This window comes from Orbicella franksi, chromosome 2 (assembly GCF_964199315.1).
Source record: "Orbicella franksi chromosome 2, jaOrbFran1.1, whole genome shotgun sequence".
In the NCBI taxonomy this organism is placed as follows: Eukaryota; Metazoa; Cnidaria; class Anthozoa; order Scleractinia; family Merulinidae; genus Orbicella; species Orbicella franksi.
The window spans coordinates 11,958,873-11,986,180 of record NC_138146.1 but is presented as its reverse complement, the minus strand read 5'-3'; the positions used below and the strand labels follow the sequence as shown (position 1 = coordinate 11,986,180).

Sequence of the window (27,308 nt, the reverse complement as noted above, 5' to 3'; positions counted from 1 at the left end):
ACAAAATTATCGGCAAAAAACGTAGCCACAAAAAATCAAACCTCGCCGTGGGGGCCTCCACGCATCATTGACGCGGTATTCCCGCACTCGACCTCATCTTTACCTAGGTAAATCCGAGGACAGTATTCGTCCTGTTGCAGCAACATTTGGACGAGGTATTACCTTAGAAAAGAAGACACATCAGTTTTGGATAGCATTTTGTATTGTTTCTTCGCAACAAAGTGTGCTTGAATGCTCACTCTTGAATCTCCGCATTTTCATCCCAAAGAAGCATTTGATAAAGTCGATCATTCATGCCAGTTACAAAATTGATAACACAAGAAACATTTGGTAGCGGCATTGTATGAACTACAACAAAAATATCTGTAACTTGGTAAAATAGTGTCTCAGTTCTTAAACGCTGTGTTTTAAAAGCATTCCATTTTGTCAAGAAGAATGTGACAGAGCAATGATGTGTTCACGATCTGATTTCATGTCCACGCATCATGCAAACCACCGGGAAATGACTAAATGCTCAAGGTTGGAATGGCTTTGAAATTCACGTTGATGAAAAGAAAGCAGGGCTATACATTTAACTTCAATTCCGATTTATTTTGTTGCCATAATACCATGTGTACTTCTCTGTTTATATGCGCTGCGCTTTGTAGCGGGCAGTTACAAAATTGGGTCAACTCCAATCGTTGATTTACTAGTAAATAAAAATGGCAACTGCTGTTTATGCCTTGTTGTATAGCTGTCATCGAATCAGTGATCTGAGTTTTTCAGTGATTTAACATTCCAATATCTCCTCAATGCTATGTCCAATTCATTTGAAACTTCAGAATATGTTTATTTTACACTTAATGAACACATTGAAGTCAAATGAAAAAAATGTCTAAATTTTGGTTCATTTGACCTTTAAGAACTGTTTTTGCATATTTCTGTCTTTTATTTTGTAAAATAGCTCACCAACTTTGTACAAATAATGTTTCTTGCTCCCTGAAAGTAGTGATCCCCCCTAAAACTAATGACCCTCTGAAAGAAGCAAACCCCGGAGGCTGCTAAAACCATAAGTAACATGGGTGGTTACACGTACTTCAGGAATTTTATGGTACTCTAGTGTAGAATAAAATGCAAAGAGGGGTGTATGATAAAAACTGATTTTTCAGCCACACCAAAAGAGATTGACCATGTACTGTGCGATGTTAATTTGTGCATGCTTTGATGAGATTATTTTGCTTGCAGTGCATCTTGCCTATATTCCATTGGTTTATTTGATAGTCATGCTTTCTTTGTCTGGAGTGAGAAAGTTAGGATTGAAGAATTTGAGGGGCAATGTTCACTTCAGGAGGAAGAAAGTACAAAGGAAGGAAGATGACCTTGTGAATTTAGTAAGTAATACTTATCGTGCTATCAGATTGAAACTGTACATACTTTCGTCTAAGATGTGATAACATGTCATCTTATAATTTGTATACCTGGCGTAAAACAGACTGGAAATTTCTCCTAGAGTTTTCAGCTCCTGTACATGTACGTTCTCTTGTGTTATATTTAAAGGAGTCTTTTTCTGATCTTAAAATGGTTCCATCAGTATAGCAGAGCACAAGAGAGTACAGTAGATTAGCGTAGTGTAGCGTAGTGTAGCGTAGTGTAGCGTAGTGTAGCGTAGTGTAGCGTAGTGTAGCGTAGTGTAGCGTAGTGTAGCGTAGTGTAGCGTAGTGTAGCGTAGTGTAGCGTAGTGTAGCGTAGTGTAGCGTAGTGTAGCGTAGTGTAGCGTAGTGTAGCGTAGTGTAGCGTAGTGTAGCGTAGTGTAGCGTAGTGTAGCGTAGTGTAGCGTAGTGTAGCGTAGTGTAGCGTAGTGTAGCGTAGTGTAGCGTAGTGTAGCGTAGTGTAGCGTAGTGTAGTGTAGAGTAGTGAAGAGTAGGAAAGCATATAGTAGCTATTTAAAGGAGTCTTATTCTGATCTTAAATCTGTTCCATTTTGAGAGATCCTTAAATTTGCAGAACTCCGTTGTCTTCATTCCTTTATTGTGCTCAGCTCAATTGTACACCAGCGTCTCAAAAGTGTTGCATTGTGAGACTTCTTTTTTTGCATTAGTGAAATAGTGAAATAGTGTGCAAAACAGGCCTGGCTTGCAAAAAGGAAATAAAGACTGTGAGCTACTCTAATCTACTCAACTGTACACTAGTCTACTTTGAGGATATAAGTATTCACTACTCTATTCCACTCTACTATACGCTACTCTACTACTCTGCTCTGCTCTGCTCTAACTTAACTATTTATTTCTACTCAACTATACAGCACTCTACTCAACTCAACTATGGGTTTTTGCAATTAGGATATTTAGTGCCCTGGCTTGCATAAAAGAAATGTGTAGACTGCGAGGAACTTTATTCGAATCGACCACTCCTGTTCGCTACTATACTCAACTTAGCTGTTTGCTACTCTACTTTGAGCATCAAGGCATTCACCTCCACTACACTCCACTCTACTCTACTCTACTCTGCTCTGTGTTGCTCTGCCTTACCCTAACCTACCCAAACCCACCCCACCCCACCCCACCCTACCTTACCCTACCGTTCCCTACCCCACCCTACTATTATTTGAGCATACCATTGAAAGTCTCCTCAAAATTGCCCTTCAAGCCCTCTCTGTGTTTCCTTTATAGCTGCGGCCCATTTATCGCTCCTCTAGCCCTAAAGCTAACCCTAAGGTGGTTTGATGCAAGCATGGGTATTTGCCCCGCAATTCAATAAGAAGTTCTTTGTTAACTGACCATGGTTTTTAGTACGTCTTTTATTCTTGTTTGCCATGCCAACTGCATCAGGACCACACAAAATTTAATACAGTGTAGAGTGTCATTGCACACCTCAAACACCCTCCAAGAGGTCCCTCGTGAGGCATGTTCGTCAAATCAGAAAATGACACAACTCAGGTGTTTAGTATGTCTTTTATCGTTGTTTGGTGTGTTGACTGCATTAGGACCACACAAATAGTGTCATAGCACATCTGAAACATTCTCTAAGGGTTCCCCTTGAGTCTTGGTTGTCAAATGAGATAATGACACACAACTGCACCAGGTTTTGAGCACTTTTGAAACTCTTGTGATATTGTGGGGATGGATTGCATTAGAATTGGGCTGAAATTGCAGCTGGTTTGCTTGTGCACTTTGGAATTTGCAATTCAGGGCAACAAAAATTGCATTGAGTTGCATGACAAAAATCACTCCTGTAAAGGGGCCCTTTACACATACACTCTCCACCATAAGGATTTGTGTTACTAATTCTTTTGGTACAGTTTCACCACTTGCTTCCTGTCAATGTAGCCTCTGAACAGTTCTCTTAACCCATTGATGCCTGTGCCGGCCATAACCGGCCGTGTGAAAACCCACCCCCAAATCCCTGTGCTGGCAGTAACTGGCCAGAAAAAAGCACGTGAGGACAATATTGCCTTTTCTACCCTCCCTGAAGACTTTTTGGTTTTCCTATTGTTGTTAAAGACAAATAAACCAACCAGAATGGACTTACTGAGCGTATTTTTAGAGGATTTTAGGGGTCCTAGAAAGATGGTTTTTTGTCTTAAAATCATGCGCTCGAAAAGTGCAGGTAATCATGGCCTTTTTGCAGGCCAAAAATAATCTAAAAACTTCCAAGGTCTTGTTTTCATTCCTAAAACTGAGAAATTACTTCTTTGGAACTTAAAGTGGAAAGGAAAAACACAAAGCAATGTTTAGGTGGCCTCAGAATGGAAGATCAAGGTGTACAGAGTCATCAAACCTTTCAGATGAAGAATTTTTCCTTCCTTCAACTGCCACAAAAACATGACGAATCGGTGCACTTTCAAGTGAGTTTTGAATACAGATTGCAGATTTAAAGCGGCTTCTTGGACGTTAGAAAACAAAAATGGTAATGTACAGTATTACTTCGAAGTTGAATTCAACTTTTGGAACAATTGGTAAAGCTATGACTGATAAATTGACTGAAAAGTCATCGGCAAAGACAAGCTTTCGCTTTAGGGTGAAGAATAAATTTGAACACACGGTCATGCAGTGAAGCACGTCTGCAAAATTTTGAACGCGTTTTTGCATTCAGATAGGGTTTTTTACCTCATCTTGAAGGAACATGTATTGTTATTGAGCTTCCTGTCATGTTTCTTTCATTTGGTTGCCTTTATTTGGGAATTTTAGGTTTTAAAAGCTAGTGGACAGTATTTTTGCATGCTGGATTTCTGCATATTTAATTTAAGGTAATTCCCCTTAAATAAAACTGCACATAGATTTTTTTTCACACTTTGTCAAATGTATATTTATCATATGAGAACTTTAATTATAAAATAAAAAGGGGGGTGCCTATGCTCGTCAAGGAGCAGTGAGGCATAGAAAATGTCCCATTTTAGCATTATTTAATGCTTATTACAAGAATGCATTCCAAGTTATTGTAAACTCTTTGTGAGCTCAGACTCATGAAAACAGGCCTCAAACTACAGTCAATACTTGTGTCAGACACAAATAAAGTTTTTAAGTTTGATTTTGGCAGACAGCTGAATCATTGTTAAAATATTGGAACCAAATTGCGTGCTATGGCTATCAAACTGCAAAATGGAAAAGACTACAGTGCAGTTGCTATTTTCCTTATTTATTCAATTTTCAACAGTAGAAATCAGATAGGTCTTTTCTCACACAAAGCTAATGATTAGTTGATTAAAATGACTGGAAAAAAATTTGGGGTGCCCAAGCTCATTAGTGAGCTACATTTTGTATAGCCATTTTGTGTAGCCATTTTTCAACTGACAGAACTTAATATCAAGGCAAATCCACCATGTTTTCAATGTGCGCGTGCACAAACGCGTGTTAATGACGTCATAGATTATGTGCAGTAAGGTTGCACAATGCAATACTGGGGAACGACCTTAAGCTCATGGTGACCTCCGCGGTTTGTTTGTTTAGTCTATTAGCTTCATTCAAATATGTTTTTTTGAGTCTCTTTCAGGTACTACAAAACTCCCGAGAAAAGAAATAAGTGGGTACTAATTTAACACAGTTGAAATACAATTTCTCTCAAAATAATTGGCTTGTTTCTGTGATCTTTTTGATTTGCAACTTTCATCTCTGCAGCACTGTAATATTTTGCCTTGCAGCAAAGAATTAGTTGATTTCTTGTTTTCAGTTTGATTTTTACATGTGTCTTTCACTTTTATTTTCTGTTGTTTTCACAAAATATTAATGTTAGCCGTTATAGTGCAAGAATGGGAATTCTGTTGTATTTGGGTTTGTTTTGTCCTCCAAAGTCAGTAGTTAAGTTAACTCGTTTTCTCATGTTCAATTTTCTCGGCTTCCGTGGGACATTTTGTTGTGCGGTAAAGAAATAATATTATTTCTTGTTTTCTTATCAGGTTTGCTCATCAAGTTGAGTTCTGTTGATATTTTTTAATATTTTGGCCCTTCATTTATTCAACTTTAAATAAATGATTTCTTGAAACCTGAACTTGTGTCTGTGGTTACTGCGCATATGGTTTATTTTTGTGCTTTTGCTTGCTCTGAAATATTCCAAAAAATGCTAGGGAATTAGGGGTGGGTCGTGGGCAATTTCATGCAGGCGTCAATGGGTTAAGGATGATGCTTACTTTTGTTAGTGCACACACATTCTGCGCATCATGCAAGGCATAGTTTGCACGCCACGTGCATGCTGACATTGACCTTGGCGCAATCAATTACGCTTCCAATTATGCGACTAAAATGAAAGCAAAATTTCCCTACTGCGACCAAATCAAGTTAAAGCCATCGACTCCTGTGCTGCCCGTAACCAGTAGTGACGACTGTTGACCTTTGTTCCACTTCTGCCATTATCACCTTTGACCAAAATTGGCATCATCTCAAGTTCTGCGGGAGGAAAAGTTCCTTCCAGTGATACCCAGATCAGACTGATCAGCCCAATGGAGCCTGAAATATGCGGGAAAATGCTCAAAAATTTGAGTGAAAAACTAGCAGCAAAATTTCCAGCAACTGCACTTAGGTACTCCATGGTAGAAATTGCCCATCTCAATGATGCTTTCTCAGAATGTTTTGAACTGGAAAAAGCCCAGCAGAAGGTCAATCACTGTGCTGAAAGACAAAGGAAAGGCGAAAAAAAAAACAAATTAAAAAACTGAAAAGCCTAAAGACTTGGATTTCCAAATTTTGATTTCTGCACATGCCCAATTAAAAATGTTGTAAATGCAATGCTAGTGGAAAGAAAGGTATCCTGTCATGTTTCAAATGTTTTTTTTGAGAAAATTGGAGCTAATTTGTCCCATATGCAGGCTGAAAATGTCCAAAATGTCCAAAAAAGGCATTTTTAGCAAAAAGCTCAGAGAGTCAATAGGTTAATGAACCTACACAAAAACCAGGAACAGCAGAATAACAGCATATCACTAACCCCTAACTGTTTATGGCTTGCAGCTTGTTTTGCATGCAAAACAAATGCGCAAAATGCAAATGTTTGACTTACTGATGAGGTGACAGGAAGAAATGTAATGGGCACTTTAAAAGTTTTCAAAAAAGATTAAAACAACTCATTTCACTTCTAAAAACATGTGGTTATCCTTACATTTTATGAGCAACTGTCACCAAAATCGAGCAAAATTTAAATTTGGTGGCAGAAGTCGAAAAATTGATTTTCTCTTTTTTCGTCCACAAATAGCCCTTAGCTAGATATGAATCGTGATATAGTTTTCTTGAGCTTGAAGCACTTTAAATTCGAGAAAATCGAGAAAAATAATTTCTGCCTCTACAGTTGCTTAAATGGCCACATGCAAAGGCTGAAAAATAGAAATGTAGACTCATTTTGCATTGGCGTGTAATGGAGAACCAAAACTTATCAATACTTTTTCTTGAAAGACAAAGTATTCAGCTATCCAAAACATGTTAGAACTTCACTTGAGTGCCATTTGAGATTGAACACACAATTTTTAAAAAAATCCCTTTGAGTTACTACATGTAGGTCAAATTCCTGATTTATGAGTAAAATTCAGTCTAGATATTTTTCGACATGTGCCATAACTCCAAATTCCTTGAAACTTTACCCTTGCACTTTTTTTATATTGTTGTAAAACATGTATTAAAATCAGCTTGGATTATTCTTTGAGTGGTCTTTGAGGCCCAGTTGAAAAACACCAATTTTACCTAAAGCATCATGAACAGTAAACAATGGACTGAAGTATAAAACGTGGACTGCGGACTAAATGCAGCCTACTGACTACAGTCCACATTTTATCATGACCGGTCATAACTAATATTACGTAACACATGTATAAACGAGAACAAGCCCTCTTGTATGCATGTGCTTTGCGATCAATTCATTTGTTTTCGCCCCTGCTGGAGAGAGGCCAATTTCACATCTACCTAACAACTCAGGGACTAAGTGCTGTTCCTAGAATTTTTGTTTTTTTAACATACTATACCAAACTTACCAATACTCAAATGCACTCTTTAATCTACAATTACTACTAGTTTTTTACACGGATAAGTAAATTGCTTGCTTGTCCTTGTAATAGCAGGGTAAAACAATTCAATCTCAACACCAAAATGACTTTATTTAACGCAAATAAGTTTTCTTCCTTCAAATGCCAGACGTTTGTGATGAGATGTTGATTTCACACTAAGAAAAAACAGAAAGTATTGATAAGTTTTGGTTCTGCTTTACACGTGAACTCAAATTAAGTTTAAATTTCTAATATTCAGCCTTTGCGTTTGGCCATTTTGAAAAATTGTTTTTTCAATTTTCTCGAATTTAAAGCGCTTCAAGCTCAAAGAACTATATCACATTTGATATCTAGCTAAGGGCTATTTGTGGACAAAAAAGGGAAAATCAATTTTTCGTCTTCTGCTGTCCTATGTTTGATAATTAGAGAAATTCACTCTTATGTTATGAAATGAGATTATGTTATGAAATGATGTTCAACACATGATTTACTTTCTGGTTGTGAGGAAAAGCTCTTTAGTTTGTAATTTGGCTAAACCAGAAGTGTAGCTGTCAGGGATGCTAAAAGCCCTATTGTGAGGATTTTGTTATTGCTGTATACAGTTTAGCTTATGAAATTCTTTTCCTGGTCTACAAAAGTGATTGATAAGTTTCTGTTGATACAGGTAGCATTCTCTAGCTGTGCTGTCATTCTCAGAAGCATCTTCGTGAATGTCAGGTGGGTTAAACAGTGCTCTACAAGGCAAGGCATTGGTAAAGCCATGGAGTTCTATCTTTGAGTTTGCTCCACTATGTGCCATGAGGTAACAGGGAATACTGCAACTTAGCTTGGTTAGTTCTGATTTCCAAGATCCCCATCAGGCAGCTACATGTATGTCTTTGTTCAAGTGATCCTCCCACTGTAGCTCCCTCTGCCACAGATCTTGAAACAAAATATAAGCTCAAAATAGTAAATGAGTGTTCAGTCCCATCAGGTCAAAAACCTTTGAAGCAATGCTAAACAGAGTTTGTTTGGTTCTGGGATCATTAACATTGAGCACAGTCTTTGGAATGCTGAATATGAAATGGTCAGTCTTTGTATTCCACCAGATTCCTGGAGCTTTTAGAGGCTCACTGTCATTGAAATCAGTGGTGTGTGATTGAGCGCGATCCCCCCTCCAAAAGTGGCTAAGAACCTCCTTGGAAACTACTGGCCCACTATTGCATTGAATCCACCACATTTCATTATCTCATCCAAAGACTCCTAAAAGTCCACCACAGCTTCAGTGTCTTCAGCACCAGTTAGGCAATCATCCACATACACCTGTACATGAGCATATTTGACAAGGCTTTTGCAGCTTTGGTGAATTCTTCTCTGCATTCTTTTGCACGACTTCAGACTATAGCAATGGCTAAGAACGGACTACAATGATAATAATTATTACCACAGAATGGCAACGGTTGTAATTGGTAAATTTTCAGCAGCTCATCACTCTTAAGGTCTCTCAACAAGTAGCGTAAGATGTCTTGGTCCTTTTCGTCAACCTTCATCCGAAGAAATTTTTTTTTTCCGTCAGCCATAAGTGTAATCGTGTCGGATACGAGATCATGTTTGAGCACTGGACCCAACTGGATACAGTGATTCAGTGAAACACCATCTTGTTCATGGGCTGAGGCATCGATTACAACATGACACTTTGTCGTCTTCCTATCTTTTCTTAATACAGCATGGTGTGGTAGATACTGCACTGTGGTCATCTTCCTCTTGGACTTCTATTGCATACTCCATCTCCACATTTATTATTGTTTGATTCGATTTTTCTAGGCGTCAGCCGTTTCCGAGTTTTGTTTAAGTAATTTCTCTGTGTTCTCAACTCGCTTGACTGCTTGATAGTAGTTGGGCTTTAGCTGTGTAGCACGATATTTCCATAGCAGAGGTACCTCGTAGCATTCGCCACCAAACTTCAGTCCCATGTTGAACTGTCTAACAGCATCTCATCCTCTGCAGACAAAGATTGGGACTCTTCCTGACCAACAATTCCAATAGACTACAGCTCCCAAAACTGCTTCACGCTGACTGTGATTGGAGTTGACAGCATTGATTAAGTCTTGTTCTACAGATGAACCACTTTCAGTAGGGTTAGACTTAGAGTTAGGGGTTACTGCTTTTAATTGCTCTTTTTGTGGCTACCGGCCTCGAAGAGGTGTAGCCACTAATGTCATCATCTTTGTAAATAAGTCCATCTGTAAACCTAATCTTGAAATAGTTTTTGTAGCCTGCCTGTGTAACCTTATTCTTCACAGAGTTTTCATAGCCAATCTGAGTGCATTTATACACACCTAATCCTTGGATAGTGTTCATGGCCAAATAGAACATTGATGGTCCTGGTCGTAAACAAATTTTTTTTTAAAATGAAAGGCTGCCAAAACGATGTGCTGATTTTTCGTTTTGTAGTCAAACAAGTGCTCCCAAAGAAAAGGCTGTTAATTTTGGTATACAACAAACATGGGTGTATAATTCGATCCATTGACCACTTTGTCAGCGGCTTTTAGCCACAACTTTCACACGTGATAAGCGTTTTTTCTGCGAATGTTTCAAATTTCCACATCACCTCTTTTTCTTTTATAATTACCTTGGTTTATGGCTTGAACATTTTTATTTTCCAGTACCTATATACACACAAACCATCTGCTAGCTAGTAGCTCCTGCAACGGCATTTGAACTGCCAACCTCAACCCTCCAGCTTCTGATTCTCTGGCATAAACCTTCACCAATGTGACACTTATGAATTATTCATGAGGTAACACATTCTGAATTCATTGCAGTTAGGTATAAACTGCTGACTGCAGTGAAGGAATGAACATGTTTATAATAACTCAAGTCCTAACGTCAGAACCATCAATATCAGAATAGCCCTTTTTGTCTTATGTGATAGAAATGCATGCTCTAATTAGCTGAAACAGTGTCCTTTATCAGAACACAGAGATCGAATTTTTGCTTTGGAATTTTGACGAATTTGACTCAAATTAAACGTTCCCTGTGACTCAGAAAAATGCCAGGGAAATCAGCTATTTGTCTCTGATAAACATAGCTGCATGGAGCCCAAACTATTTCAAGAAAAATATCCCACCCATGTGTCTAGTCTTACCATCTCTGGGCAAAATATGTGCCATATATTTTTTTTGGCTCGATCTTGGGGGACATTCCCTCTTAATTGTTGCACATGTGAAGTAAGGAAACTTTTGCAAGTTTATCAAATCTAGTACTCTCTTAATGGACACTCTTGAAAAACCGAAAGCTCCACTTACGATCACGTTCCAAAAACCCAAACAAACTTTGTAAAAATTCATTCACAGTGATACAGCAGTTGTTTCATTGCATGCTGGCAAGCTCCTGTAAGTGGCTATCTATCCCTTATACCTTTGATGGCTGCTTTTGAGAACTATTCTCTTAAGGGCCCAACTAGTGAATAAACAATCATATAGGCTCTATCTACATATAAAGGTTAAGTAGGTAGCACGCAAGTCCAGTTACTAGGTTTTAGAAAGGTGGATGTGACACCAACACTGAATTACCAAGATGTCCAATCTCTAGCCTGCAGAAAATCTCTACCCCTTCTCAAGTATTAATAATAGTTTCTCTCACCTTAGGAACTAAAACTTGCCACCATGAAGCAAGCTCGTGAGGACCTTAACGAATACATCAATATGTAAGCCAGGTTTGGTTTCTTTGATAGACTTTACCTTTTAATAGACCCTTTGCACAATCCGGTCACATGGTACGGAATTAATTATGCTGGGACGCAAGTTACGCAGTGGGACTTCCAAAACAAAGGAACTTGTACCAGTCTAGCCTGACTTTCCTTTGTTTTGGAAGTCCCACTGCGTAACTTGCATCTCAGCGTAATTAATTCCGTACCATGTGACCAGATCCTGCAAAGGGCCTATTGCCAGCAGGAGTGCCATCAGTCCTTATTGTGCCGTGGGATCGGTATGCATAAGGACTTCACAGTCTCCCTCCAGTGGGAGTGGTCTTATGCCAGCTTTCATGATCAGATTTCATTCCAGGTTAGGTGCTTTCTCTGCTGACGTTCTTCAAGTTATTTTGGTCAGCATCATGCTGCCATCCCTAGAATGGTCCTCCCTCTGGTGACCAGCCATATCCTTCTGTGAAGTTTCTGTGTTGGTTTCTTTAGTCAGAGATTAAGCCTGAGTAGTCAGCGATTGAGATTGAGGGTCACTAGCTCTCTGCAGACTTGCTCTAACCCCTATTGGTGAGCTTGTTAGTGTTCCTGCCAGGCCTTCACAGCTACTGTAGCTGCCTGAGAACCTAAGTCCCACTGTACTTCACCCTGACAGGCAGTCATGGTTAGGACGCCTTTTAAAAGCTTCTAAATAAATATAGACCAAGCTTTCTCTGCATCAGATTTTTTCAGCATTAGTACAACCCCATAGTCTTGAAATTGAAGCAGTTTACTTTTACTTCATGCAGACCATTCAAATGGACTGGACCAAGTTCACTGGGTCATAATGAAATGTTTCAGTTAGTTTATAAGTTTACCTTTACTGTTTCTCGTAATGTATCTGAAATAAAGTTTTCATTCAGGGAAGAAATAGGTCACATGCTAGGCAATGGAAAACTAAAAATTTATGGTCAACAATTTTGGAGTTAAGATAATTATCACAAAGCAAACAGGGAGAGGAACAAAAAGCCATTTCAATTCCTCATCTAATATTGAAATGGAATGTGATATCTGTGTTATATGCTTATCTTGATGCCATGTTACCAAAATTAGCAACATGGTTAACTTTCCCTTTAGCCAGCTAAAGACATCCTTGGCAAAAACGTCCTACAAATCCAGGCTAAAAGCTGTGTTCTTATTTTGAACCCTGTGTACATGCACTAATTAAAATTATGGTTTGCCTGTTCATCTTTAGCTCAATTCAAATTCAAATGCTTGAAGAAAAACTTTGTGAATATCTTGACATATTTTACAGGTGAGGATGATTCAAATCTGCTGCTATTAATACAGTACATTCTATCATATTTTCAGTAGAATTCTAGTAAACCAATATGCAGATGCTGAAATGTGATTGGCTGAGCTACTCATATGCTATGAGCCATTAGTGGGCAGTGGCTGAAGATTGTCTGTGAAATGGGGACGTTTTCTCATTTTTGTGAAGCTAAAGAAGAACATTTTGATACAAATGGATAATTAAATTCCCGAGAAGACTAAAAGAAGGTCATTCATGGTTTCGTGACTTCAAAAATAAGTAAGTGTTGAAAACACTGATGAGCACAACAGGAAATTCTGACAATTCAGTCTGTGGGATTTGTCTAAAGCGTAAAGTTAAATACAATGCACAAAAACAGTTTGAAATGGTTAGCCTAAGAAAATTAAATTAAGAATTCTACTTAAACAATTAGATGATTAGTGTGCTCTCGATTTCTATGAGATGATAGTTGATTCAAACTTAGGCCTCATCAGCTATCACTTCACAGAAATCTCAAGTTCATAATCTAATTGTTAAAATGATATCAGAACAACTGCAGGACATTATGGTGTCTCATTGAAATCAGGTAACATGACAGCACCATCCATGAAAGTTTTTCCACCTAAGCATCCTTAACCCCCAATAGAAAAAGGCTAATATACATAACTATAAGCATCATAAACCCACAATCTGCAACTTCTCTCAGATGATGCCCTAATGCTTGAAATGAGTGCTTTGCAAACTTGCTACAAAAATTAATTCACCTTTATCAACTTTAAGTTGATTAATAGCTAGGTGTTTCACTCGCCAGTTGACTCAGCCCAACAGTTTCTTTTAAAAGCAGTAACTTTGATCACTAAAAATAAGCTGTTGTGGTGACATTTTTATTTTGAATTCCTAAAAACAGGATTTACAGATGGGAAAATGCCACTGTTTCAAAGATGTGAGTCTGTTTTTTATTCTTTTATCAAGTTTAAGATCTAGACCTGTTACTATGGTAATAATTGCCAAAGGCTCATGTGCAATGATCTGTAGAATATAGCAGTGTAATTATTTTGCTGCTGTATTCTACAGTTTTTGCAGGTGGATTTGGGTGATTGACTTATCACAAGGTCAAAAAATATGTCCGCAGTGGCTTACAAGTGATACTTGTAATCAAGATAAAACTGAATTATCATGGAAAATAGGCCTGCAAAGCGTGCGTGTGGCTACTGCTTTGATAGACCATTATAGATGATAGGTCTTAAGCAACCAGTACAACTTCACATCGATTTAAGTGTGTCATTCAGAAATAGGCAAACCTGCTGACATTTTGGCCCTGAAGGCTCAGTTTATTCCTTTGGGTGATATTTTTGGTGTTGATGAAAGCCATACCAAAGAGCTATCACATTCATTCCTTTCATTAATTTTGATGTGGAAAGAGGTGGGACATTTTCAGAACGACTTTTAACCGATTTCAAAAGAAGGAGGATAATATTGCGTATCCTTTTGTTTGTAAGTGTGTAAACAAACATATGAAACTAGGCTGAAGGTTTTGAGAACTTAATTAAACGTTTCACCTAAAAATGTTAACATAGATTTGCATTTAGTAAACCAGAGCATTTCGAGAGCTTTAAAATGACATGTTGAGCTACGTCTGACGACCACTGGAAGCTGAGATTAAATATTTTCCAACATGAAACTCATGAAATTGCGGCCGAGTTACACACGCAATGTAAACAAAGAATATGTATGTGCTTAAACTGTTGGGTTCTAATTGGACTCATTACCATATTTTTCCTATTTCATAGTTGAAAAGTTTAGCCTTGTAAAAAGATAAAGACATCTTGAAATATGTTTCTGTTCGGTTACAATTTGAAAGAGCCTTTTCATCAACAAAACCACTTAGGTTAAAGATTGAAATGCAATTTTATTATACAGACTGCGCTCACTCGTGAGATAATTGAGTTGAACACTCAAAGATAAAATTTGTATCCATGTGCGGGTATGTAATATCCTCTATTTATGCTCTGGTGAACAAGACAAAGCGTTGCATGTGGTTCATTTATTGTTTATGTAGTTTTTGTGTCAACCAGAAATTACTCTGGTCTCAGAGGTCTTACTCAGCTTAATTAACAAAAGGAAAAAGTCTCACCAAAGTCTCACCTACATCAAAGCGTTTGCACTCTTTGGAAATGTGTTGCATTGTCGGTGAATACTTGGCTTGACTAAGTAATGAGCTGGCATAAAGGATCACTACCCGATATATTTCATGGCATGTTTCATTACGCTAGTGACCGGACAACTGCTAAAATGGATCCCTGGCTTAATATCTAATAATATATATATTTTTTTTTTTCATGTTGTCTGTTAGATGTCTTCTGGCTCTTTTTTTGCTGCTGTGCAGTTTATTCTTTCTTCCTGGAAGATATCTTGTGACTGTTGGAGTTATAGTTGCATTTCTGGGCAACTCAGGCTTTGAGAAAGGTAGGTATAGACTTTGTCAAATTTATTATTACATTTAGGTTGTAAAAACATCCTTTAATGAGTGATAGGGTAGCTACACTGTAAAGGGAGTTATAGGGGTGTGTATTATGTGCATAAATGTTTTGAAATGGCTGCCAAAGTGATGAACTGATCTTTCATGTTTGGAGGCCAACAAGTGCTCCCAAATTAAAGACTATTTTGGTATGAAACAAAGGTGGGTATATAATTAGATCCATTGATAGCTTTGATGGCTTTTAATCGAAGCAGTGGCTCAAAAGTGTTTTTTATCCTCAAATTATTTCTGTTTCAGGGTTGTATTGTCCGAGTTTCATGTCCACTCTCCTCTTCACTCCTTGCCATGAATTGCTCTTTCCGTAAAACAGGGGGAAAAAACACAGACTATGGATTTAGCTACCTACTTAAAGATTATTTTCAGTCTGTACTGTGCAGTCTCAGCACCCTAATGTTTATAAGTCTCAGTCAATGGAATGCGCATTGATGTTATTCGTTATGAACCACATACCTTACCTTTGAGGCCTTTCAAATTCTTTTTCCAACAGCTACATTGATTTTTACAGCTGTGAAGTTGTTTCATCATTCAAGTGATATGAGAAAAACGGAGCATAAAGCTTCACATCCATTATGGCAGTTGGCAAGAAAACTTGGAATTTACCTCTTGCAAGAGGTTGCAAAATATTACATTAAATTGTGATGTCTCACATGAAACAAAACAAAAACATAAACAAACTCTTAAGAGTGCGCAGTGCAGACTGGAAATCATCTTTAAGGACGCGTCCAAAATATTTCCACTAGTAGATTTTCTGAAAACTTATCATGAAGTAAGGTGAAGATCAACTTTTGCCTAAAAGCCAAAGAAATCGGGGGTCACCATGCTCATTTTCAAGATAAAGCACATTGAAAACCATGCAATTTTAGAGGTTTTTCATTATTTTAAAACTGCATGTAAGTTGCCGTACAACTATCAGACAAAAACACTTTAGATCAGGTAAACATACTCAGTTCAACACAACTAAGTATATCAAGTAAACTTTTGGAGCTGATGCTGTTGAACAGGCCTAGAAAAAGAACAAATACCTTATTACATGAAATTTTCGCGACACGTTAATTTTGCAATTTTGAGGTTCGCATATTTTGCGACACCTTAATTTCGCGATTTTGCAAAAATTTTGCATTTTGACTCACTTTAATTTCGCGTTTTTGAGTGAGACACACTTTATTTCTTTGTCAATGTTATTTAACATGTCCCTGAATTTGATCAAACAACTTAATCAACAACGTCCAAATAAACAGAAACGCAACTGATTATGTAAACAGTAACAAGAAAGATAATAAAGTGTATTATCGTTTGTCTCACGATGTAGTCACTTGAGATGTAGATCGCGACGTTTCGACTGCTTATTGCTAGTCTTCTTCAGGCGATAAGGTCGACTGATTGCACGGTATCATTTATATCACAAAGGTCGGCTGTGATTGGTGCATTTCGATCCTCCTATTGTTCCATTATTCCGGCGAGTAGCTGTTCCCTCAGTGGTCCGCTGTTGTACCGTTCTCCTGTTGTTGTGTTTCTTGATCGTGGGTATCCATGCTTCAGGAATTTCAATTCCACTATCCCTGTTGATGTTGTTAGGGTGAAGTCTTATGTGAATAGCTTCCTTGTACCAGTGAGGATCTCGATCAATAAACTTGACCTCATTCCAGATAGGATAGTGGCCGGTCTCGTGGGTGTGTTCAGAAACGGCGGTCTGGGTTCGGGCGAGTCGTATATCCCTGTCGTGTTCTTTGATCCTCTCCTGCATAGATCTCCCTGTTTCCCCGATGTAGACTTTGCCGCACTCACAGGGAATCCTGTAGACAACACCATCTTGTTTAGCCGGGTTGACGGTGTCCTTTGGTCGCACTAAGTGTGACCGAAGTGTCGTGTCGGACTTAAAGACGGTGCGAATGCCTTGTTGTTCTAGGCAGCGGCGGAGAGACTCCGAAACTCCTTGGACATAAGGTAAAACGGCGGTGGATTTAAATTCCGCGACAGGCTCTCTTCTTGGGGTTGTTCGTGCCTTTGTGATCTTCTGTACAAAAGAGGAGGGATATCCGTTAGAAACAAGTACAGATGACAGATGTTTCTTCTCTCCAGCGATTACTGATGGTTTGGTGACGAGACGGTTAGCCCGGTCGTACAGACACTTCACAATACCGCGCTTTACTGAACGAGGGTGGTGTGAATCATACGCTAGGTACTGATCAGTATGTGTTGGTCTCCTGTAGACACTGGTGGTAAGGCGGCCATCAGGTTCTCTGTAAACTGACGTGTCGAGAAAGGCGATCTTGTTGTTGTTCTCGATCTCCATGGTGAAACGGATTGATGGTTGTTGACTGTTCAGGTGTTGCAGGAAGACGTCAACTCTATCCCGATCCAGGACGGTGAAAGTATCATCTACGTAGCGTTTCCAGATCTTAGGCTTGCAAGGTGCGGACTCTATTGCTTGTTCTTTAAATATCTCCATGTAGAGATTAGCAATAACCGCGGATACAGGGTTCCCCATGGCTGTGCCGTCTCATTGTTCGTAAATCGATCCGTTGTACTAGAAGTACGTAGATCTTAATACGAAATTCAAGAGGTCCGCGATTTGAACTGGTGTAAGTGTCGTGCGGTCAGCCAGGCCTGCGTCGTTCTCCATTTTTTGTAGCGCGGCTTGTACGGCGCCCTCGATCGGTACGTTGGTAAACAGTGACTCTACGTCGAAAGACACCATGATCTCGTGGTCCTGGATCTCTTCACTGGCGATGGTGGAGGTGAAGTCAGTTGAGTTCTTCACTGTGAAGTTCGAGTTACCTGCAAGAGGAGATAATACGTCGCGATCTACATCTCAAGTGACTACATCGTGAGACAAACGATAATACACTTTGTTATTGCATCTACCACGATGAATAACAACAACCTTTTCCTCAACAAGAAAGATGTTCTCACAGTGTCTACAAGGCAATGGAAAGGTTTAAGCAACTAGTGGAACAGCACTACAAGGAGCCAGTAAATGGACAGTTTGAGGATTGTACAAAAGAGGTGCTACCTGGAGTGGAGAGGGAAGGCAGTAGAGATGAAGAGGACCAGAACATTACTACGGAATAATTCAAAATGATTGTTATAAACGTGTGTAATGGTAATAAAGTCGCTTTTTTAATTATTGACGTAATATGAGTCACTTAATTTTCACGTCACATTAATTTTGCGACATTTAATTTTCGCATCAGTTAAATTTCACGATTTTTTTAAATCGTGAATTTCATGTAATAAGGTATTAGTTTTGCCAGTCCACATTTAAAGAAAACTTCGCTTACACGAGAGCAGAGAAAGCATACATGTAATATTTGTAACTTCTCATGAATAGATTTTTTCCTGTTGTTTGTTAAAATGGATAGAATTGTTAAAGTAACTGACCTACGGAAAGGAAACCAAGAGAGTAAATTGCAGGCAGTGCCAAGCCCTATACTAGCTTATATTTCTTCCTTCGTTTGCATGCTTGACGTATTACGCGGCATCACCTTGCGAGGTGAATTTCATGCACAGAAAGCATGTTCAGTAATGATGGGTGTGAACATCCTTAAGTACATGTCTTTTCCTATACACCAGGTAGTCCTCACAAAATGACCTGAAACTAAACTTCAGTGGGCTGTATAGTTTTCCATGTTGGATCTTGGCTCCAGTTACTGGAAAGTGGCAATGGACGTGAATACCCAGAAAAAGGCAGTATTTATAACTCAGAGCAACTGGTATGAATGGAACATGAAATCATTTGGCTGCTGCGATGTGCCAGGTACATTTGGAAGATTGAAGGAACTTGTCTTGAAGAGTCGATATTGGAAAATCTGCTCAATACCTTGATTTTGTGATTGTTATGGGGCACCCCTTTGAAGAAGAGTTACACCAACATGTTTGAGCAACGCCTGTGCAGGACTTAAGCTTAAGCCAAAGACATGTTTTCTCCTCCAGCAAAGGAGAGGGCATCACTGGAGACCCTGGAAAGGTAGAACCATTCTGCACATGGCCCCTTATTAACATTGATTCGTCCCTAACCTCTCAACTGTAGCTCAACAACTGTACAAGCAAACAGATGCAAAGACAGAATTTGTTTTGACAGGCTAATGTCAGCTCCACAGTCTGAAAGGGATATAACATCTCATGGATTCCTGGCCAGTCTGACCAGAGAGACAAAGTTTATGCTAGAATTGATGCCATGTCACAGCTTAGGGACAGGGTGGGAAAACCTCTTGTATTTGCAAGTCAAACATTGGTTAAATCTGAATGGAACTACTGTGTGACCCACAGTAAGCTTTTGGTAGAATGGTAGAATGCTGATGCACTTTCCTGTCAACCCTGTGATATCTGTTGTAAGTGGTGTAAGGGTTGCAAATCTTAGAAACAAGTGCCCATTCCTAACCACGACAAGAAGCAACCTATGAACTGTGAAGGTCCTGTTGGAGATCATTGTACCATGGTCCAGTTAGAGCCGACATGGACTTTCACCTTTTTGAGGGAAGAGCAGGAAACAGATTCTGATCTCAAGGTGATAACTGTATGGAAAGAAGCCAGTGAAATAAATCCATTGTGGGAAGATGTGTTGCCTCAGAGTCATGCTGGAAAGACCTTGTGATAATAGGAGCCTGCTGCTCTTCAGAAAAGGTGCACTTTGTCCCAAATTGGAAAGAGACAGGAGATTAGATGATTGATGAAATGGCTCTTTGTAATGGTCTCCCTTAGACTGCCTTAGTTTGAAGCTCATCATATGCACATGACTACTGTTCATACCTCCTAAAGTAAGGACAAAGAAAACCCTGGGGGATAGATCGTTTAGCTGTGTAGTGCCCAGACTTTAGAATTTACTTCCAACTACTATTCTGTGTATCTCCAGTTTAAATATTTTTAAAAGTAGACTTTGAACATTGTTATTTAATAAGGCATTTAATTAGCTGGTGTGGTTTCTAATTTATTCTATTATTTAACCAAATTATGGAATTGTAAATTGTAAGTCTTATTTTATGTATTAATTCTAATATCTTATGTAAGGTGCAGTTGAATATTTTTTATAGAAACTGCCTGATATAAATGTTCCACAACTGAGTGCCGCTGTACAAAAAACTTCTCTTAACATAATCAGTTTGAGGTTGTGGAAGAACTAATTTGTTTTCAATATTCCTTAAACGATAAGCACTTACATTGTCACGATGTACGAATCTTGATCTCAGATAATCAGGTGTCTTACCATGTAATGTTTTATATACTTGGATAGACTTCTGTTCCAATCTTTGATGGTAGAGTCTTCGCCACTCCAGTGCCCGGAACAAATCATCCAAATTACTATCATAGCTCGCAGACATCATGGTGCGAGCTGCATGATTTTGAAGCCTTTGGAGTATTTCAGAAAGGCCCTTGTTACAGTTTCCCCACACTACATTGCAATAATCAAAATGTGGTTGAAAAAGGCTATTACAAACTTTAATTGAAATAATAAATGGAGTGAGATGCTGAATTTGTTTGGTCGCCAGTTGACATGTCTGTGGATCAAAGAAAACATGGGGAAAGAAACATTATGCTCCTTTAAAACAGTATATACATCAGAATGTCGGCCATGAGAGCATTTTTCATATGCTCTGCATGCCTTGAAAATGCAAAATTTGGAAACAAATTAAGGCAAACACATCTTCCTACCCACACATTTAATCAAAGTGCCCTACTCTTTTCATGAAAAAGTAGTTATGTTTTAAAGAGGACAAATTACAATGAGTAAAAACAAAAGCTTCTATAACTTTAAATAATGATTCTGACAGTAAACCTTCACAAAGATCTTTTCTCCGGACTTCATGCCCACAGCAGAAAGGTTATTTAAAAACTGTTCACCAGTGATCAATTAACTGAAAGTAATGATTCTGGCAGTAAAACTTCATAGAGATCTTTTCTCCAGATTTTATGCCAACAGCAGAGAGGTCATTTTAAAAACTATTTGCCAATGCTGCAAGACAATGTTGACAGATATAAGCTAACCTTTTGGTGGCCCTTTCTTGATCTCCTCCGCATCTACATCACCATTGAACATTTGCGCTCATATTTGAACCGTTGGGTGACGTACACTCGAACAACTGAGTTTAAAGGACCTTAGTCAGCCGCCACCATTTTCGATGCTGTCGAAATTAATGATATTGCATGGTGACACGAAATCTTATTACTTTGCTGTGAGTTGTGTTTCCGAAAGTATGTTAAATTATCTTAAGTAGTTTCACAGTGATCTCCTCTGTCTTGACCTGCTGCAAATAAAATGTTGTAGCTAAACTCTCGTATGTAAACTAAAATGAAGGGGAAGTTTACTAGGGCCCTTTAACACTTTTCCCTAACAACAAATGAAGGGATATTTTACCACACAATTAACACTTTCCCTGATCAACAAAGTAAAAAAAGTTTTCACAACCATTTCATAATGAATGGAAATTTTAACACATAATTAAAACAAGCTGCCATTAACATTTTAGTTGGGGAGAAGCGTTGCGTGACGACCCTAATAACAGCTGCGAAGGAGACTATTAACATTTTCCCTGATCAACAAATAAACCAGATGTTTTAACAACCATTTAATTTGAGTTACCAGTACCTTAACACTTCCATTGTTCTTGCAACACTCACTCACAGTATTTGAGATATCAAATAATATCTTATGTGCGTTATATGCTAGCACAGAAGGTAAAATACCCTATCTGGTACATGTATTATACAACTCTCTCAGTGAATGATGACTAATATGAGCTAACCGTTGTGTAATATGGAATTACTTTTTTCATAAAAAAACACTTACTGCAAGTTTTAAAGAGGAAATATTACTACCAAAGTTTTGTTTACAATGTAAATGAAATTGATGATTCTGAGATTAAATTTTCACAAAGATCTTTTCTCCAGACTTATTTAAAAACTGTTTAACAATGCTGTGAGACTTTCTTAGTCTCCTTTGCAGCATCTACACCGTCGCATGACCGATGTCCAAATGATTGAGATTAACACTTTTCCCGACCAACAAATAAAGGGATATTTTACCACACAATTATTTATCCAAGTTATTTGAACTAACAGTTACAAGCTGCCATTGACACTTTCCCTGATCAACAAATTAACAAGAAGTTTTAACAATCATTTAATAATGAGTTATTTGAATTACTAACAGTTCCATTTTTAGCACAATACTTGTAGTTACATAACTTGTCTTAGAGATGTCAAACCATAATTATGTGCCTGCAAACACAGCGGAAGTTAACAGATCGTAAACCAACCTTAATTTGCATAATATGATTCACCACTACAACCTGTAACTTGCTTGCAATTCAAGAGTTAAAAATTGAGTATCAAAGGCCTAACATCCCTTGGCACTCACACTTGACATACCCAGGCTGTGATTTGTCATGGCAGCCTGCAAAAGACTTGTCAGGAACATGATGCTCTCTGACATGTCACGTTCCCTACACATCATGTTCAGATCTACAATTCTCCAAGTGTTGTGGAATATCACAGCGTTGTAAATTCCCGTGAATTGCTCATTTCACACAGTGTTCTGCAACAAATTTTGCAGATTTACATGTAAGCATCCTTCATATCCTATAAAGGATCGTCTGGTCAGGAGTAGGTTTTGTTTCTCCACTGTCAACATCAGCTACACCAGCCTTTTCCCATGTCATTCCACGAGAAACTTGTCAGTGCTAACTACAATGAACTGGTTACCTAATGGTAATTTTGATGAGTCTGCTAGAGATATTCTGAAAGAACTGGAGGAAGAAAGTGGTTCAAATGAAGATAGATAGGCAAATTTTAAAAATGAAACTTTAAACCTTAATGGACCCTATTTTCATGTCAAATTACACTTATCTAGTCTTATTGATGCAAACACCCATGATGGGCTAGATCTTTCAACAGAATGGAGTGCCAAGTTGTTAAGTTTGGGCTGTGGTGCCAGCCAACAGACAAGAGGAAGTAAAATGCAGATAAACACGCAGAAAAGCCTGGGAGCAATCTCTCAGCTCACGCTGAAAGAAATCCTTAGGGCAAGGGGTTCTTAGAACTATATCTTGTGGTACAAGCAGAGAACTGCAGAACTGTAGATGCAATTTTTTAATTTTGTAAATTTGTTACAAGGTGGTGTGAAATTCACATGACTGTGAATTTTGCTAGTCTTAAACTTTGTATATTTGTAGATTCATGAAAAATGTAGAAATTAAGATGCATGAACAAAAATACATAATTATGAATAAGGTATTGTTAAGATATTTTTTTAGCCCTAGATTTCATTATACATGGATTCAATTTCATTAATGATAACCATGACCCAAAATTTACGCACAAACTGCAGTACACTGTAGTGTCAAGTACACATTTAAAGAATTACTTCCACTTCCAGAGTTTTCATTGGGTGAGCACTAATTTCGTAAGTGCAGGTGTTAATTATCTCTTCTTCTGATCTTGGTCAGTATTGTATTATCCTACCTGAAAGACAGAAGGTGAAAATAAGCTTCTGGGAAAGATAAATGGTCACTCCAGCAGTCAAATGACATCTGTGGTCATAACTGTAAGGGGTAACTACATGTATACTCTTTGTAATGTTTGTTGTTGATAGTTTTCAGACAAGCTGTCACACAATTCCAGCTGGCACTACAGCAATCGAAGAAGAACGTGTTTTCACAGAATTATTGGATTGCACTGGTGAATGCTTCAACAAATAATTCTCTTAAAGCTAACATTGCTTTAGAAACAGAAATTGGCTACGGTGATGAATGGGTAAGTTTCAGGTTGTATGGTTTTGTCGTGAGTTGTCATTGATTTATTGTAGTCATGTTTAACCATTTCAGTCCTGTGTTTAAAATGTCAATTCTTCTTGCTGACAGCCATACAGTTTTTTTAATGGGAGTTCTGAGAATTTGGTGTTACATCAAGACAAAATTACTTACCATATGATTTTCTTTATTCTTGTTACCAGTTTGCTTGATGATGTGTCGGTATTTTTATGAGAAATAAGATTTTCATCACTGCTGGAATTTAAAGGTTAAAGCTGCACTCTTTAAGAGTGCCTGCCATTAAAAATCAGACAAATTCTTAGTTTCGCGGCAAGGGTCAAAAATTCGATTTCACTCATATTCTTATGGTAGATAGGCTAAGGCATGACAAAAAGTACTGGATATTTTTTTTGGCAAAATATCCTTTTATTTTAAAGAAATATGCAAATTACCAAATTCCGTTAAAATCGTCATTTGACGCTCCATTTTATTAAGCAAGTTTGAGAACCTCGCATGCAAAACCACATCATTCTTCCATCTTTAAAACACTCAAATATTTTTGTGCAATGTTTAAATGTGTACTGGGTTGATTTTAGGGAATGTTGCGTTGTCTTTTTGGGTGCAAAATAATTAAATTTCGAAGACATGTATTTCATTCACTTAAAATTACTCAGTGAATATAATTAATTTTCACCATGTGCAAAACCTTCAAATGGATTAAGCTTCTGGGGGTTGAATTGCAGAAGGATGGTCTACAGATTCCTGTAAAAATTTCTTTGGGCAAATGATTGTGAGCGACGCGAGAGCTTTTCAAAGTACGTCAAAAATGCAAATATTTGACCATCCGTCGTCAAATTTCAATTTACGGGTAAGACGTATATTTTAGCATGCGCCACATGACTTGACCTATAATGAAATAGACAGAGCTGATAATTTCGAAATGTTCTAACCTTATTTGTTTTAAAAGGCAGGTCCAAAGCCAATTTGACATGTTTCTAGTCTATCTCTCACCATTCATCGCACATAAAGCAGAAGTTTGCTTTTGTTTACACAAGGTTAACGTCCAATGTACATCGCCTACTGTCAACCTATTATTGGTCGAATACCATGAATCTGTGATCATCTTTCTGCGCATATGAACATCACTGCATCTAAGTCAAAAAACGGCGAGTCATTTGTAGATAGTTGCTTGCTTTGCACTGCGCCAAAATATTACGTTTGATCGATTGCTGACCATTGCTGATAAGCGTGTCGGCGCAGCACAATCTTACAGCTGTTTTTTGTTAGTCACGCAATGCTGTCACAGCATATGCTGCACATTTTGATATATTTTGTATAGAGCACTCTCAGGATAAGTGAAACAATATAATCATTGTTCATCTATTTGTTCATATATATAGTAACATGTGTATATTTATATAATCGTATTCTATAGTGTATGTGGCCTCGGTCCAAATCACGTTTGTTGTACTAATTACGTGAGTAAATAGCCCTGGCCATGTCATTTTATTTGGCGTATTTTGTTTGCTTAGTGGTGAGGCATTGGTATGTTTGTAGCAGAAATTAGTATCACCCAACTAGTGGACTAATACAAATCCTGCATTTTAATTGGCTACGCTACTAGAGGACTATTAGTAATAGTCCTCGAGTAGCGAAATTGACGCAATCGAGCGTGAAACTTTCTCTCGTTTGATTCCCAAATAAATATTTCTTCAACTTGCATTTGCTATCTTTATTACTGCCTTTTCTGTCCAACTAGTAGGGTGATACTAAAACAATTAGACCCTTTGCCCTCAAGCGCCACAGGTCTAATTGTTAAATAGAGGAATGTTGTCAATACAGTCCAAAATTATTGTCAAACACCTATTGACCGGTTACCTCCGCGGCCACCATTTTGGTTGTTCCGATAAGGGTTTCATTATTGCCTTTACCCCTATTAAGCGGCCACCCAAAATTTAAAAACTTTGTTTTGGAAAGGGCGACGGCAGATAAGAGTCTGAAATTGAAGGTGCATGACGAGTGATCATTCAAACACACGTCTGTCATGATTATCTTGCATTGACTCCATGTTCACCACGAAATTTATAACCCGATAGTGAAAATTAAATATTCAAGGTACACCAACCTCTATTTAAGCGGCTAGCCCCATTAAGCGGTCGCCACCCATTTCCCCGAGGGTAGCCCAGTGTATTACATGTAAACCAAAAATAATTGCACAGCGTGAAAAGACCTGGGTACGAGTTTAGCGTTACAGTATTACGCAGGGCATGTAGGTAGCGGTGGTCGAGTAAAAGATAACAATAGGGGCAATGGTAAACTATTCATTCTTCTCATTTCTTAATTTAATCTCTTCCTACTCAACACAACTGTGTACTCCCAGTGGTTCCAGCCTTACGGAGCCTTATGTGTTAGGATAGAAATTGTCCTACCCCTACCCCCTAAAATGGGATGACAGCATTGCGTGACGAACAAGGAACCGCTGCAAGCAAGGATTCAAGCCATCAAGCCATGATGATCAAACGTAATATTTTGGTATAGTGCAAAGCAAGCAACTATCTACAAATGACTTAGCCGTTTTTGACTAAGATGCAGTGGTGATCATATGTGTCGAAAGAGGGTCACAGATTCATGGTATTTGACCATTAAATAAGTTGACAGTTGGCGATGTACATCGGACATTATGTAAACAAAAGCAAACTTCTGCTCTATGTGCGACGAATAGTGAGAGAAACACGTCAAATCAGCTTTGGACCTGCCTTTTACAGCAAATGAGGTTAGAACATTTCGAAATTATCAGCTCTGTGTCAATTTCAGCTTAACATAGGTCAAGACATGTGGCGCATGCTAAAATATACGTCTAACCTGTAAATTGAAATTTGATGAGGGGATGGTCAAATATTTGCATTTTTAATGTACTTTGAAAAGCTCTTGCGTCGCTCACAATCGTTTGCCCAAAGAAATTTTTACAGGAATCTGTTCACCATCCTTCTGTGATTGAACCACCAGAAGCTTAATCCATTTGAAGGTTTCGCACATGGTGAAAATTAATTATATTCACTGAGTACTTTTAAGTGAATGAAATATATGTCTTCGAAATTTATTATTTTGCACCCAGAAAGACAACGCAACATTCCCTAAAATCAATCCAGTACACATTTAAACATTGCACAAAAATATTTGAGTGTTTTAAAGATGGAAGAATGATGTGGTTTTGCATGCGAGGCCCTCAAACTTGTTTAATAAAATGGTGCGTCAAATGACGATTTTAACGGAATTTGGTAATTTGCCTATTTCTTTGAAATAAAAGGATACTTTGCCAAAAAAAACTGTCCAGTAGTTTTTGTCATGTCCTAGCCTATCTACCATGAAAATATGAGCGAAATCGAATTTTCGACTCTTGCCGAGTTATTTTCCATTGTTATGGACAGGGACTCTTAAGAGCCACTGTCTATAAATGTACACCAAACACTGGCACAAGCTCATATTTTTGGCCACAGATTGGCCCTAGCTAGAAAACAAATGGGCTGTAGTTAGTTTCTGTTAGTACAACCTTTCTGGAAGAAGTTTGTGAATAATGATTTCGCTCTGATTGGGTTCAAATCTACTTCCGGTGT

The 27,308-nt window shown here is 38.2% G+C and overlaps 1 protein-coding gene across 2 annotated transcripts in view; it reads left to right on the top strand.

Annotated features, from left to right (window-relative positions):
* The window catches only part of LOC145479995 (protrudin-like), a 66,231-nt gene that overhangs the window by 17,851 nt on the left and 21,072 nt on the right, over positions 1–27,308 (top strand). For both annotated transcript variants that reach the window (XR_014048492.1, XM_081458482.1), the window contains exons 3-8: positions 1,225–1,370; positions 11,068–11,126; positions 12,355–12,414; positions 13,319–13,354; positions 14,765–14,877; positions 23,538–23,698. Coding sequence is in view for 1 of the 2 variants with exons in the window: in XM_081458482.1 (XP_081314608.1) it covers positions 1,225–1,370; positions 11,068–11,126; positions 12,355–12,414; positions 13,319–13,354; positions 14,765–14,877; positions 23,538–23,698 (575 nt within the window). In the remaining variant the exon portion in view is untranslated. The remainder of the gene's footprint in view (positions 1–1,224; positions 1,371–11,067; positions 11,127–12,354; positions 12,415–13,318; positions 13,355–14,764; positions 14,878–23,537; positions 23,699–27,308) is intronic.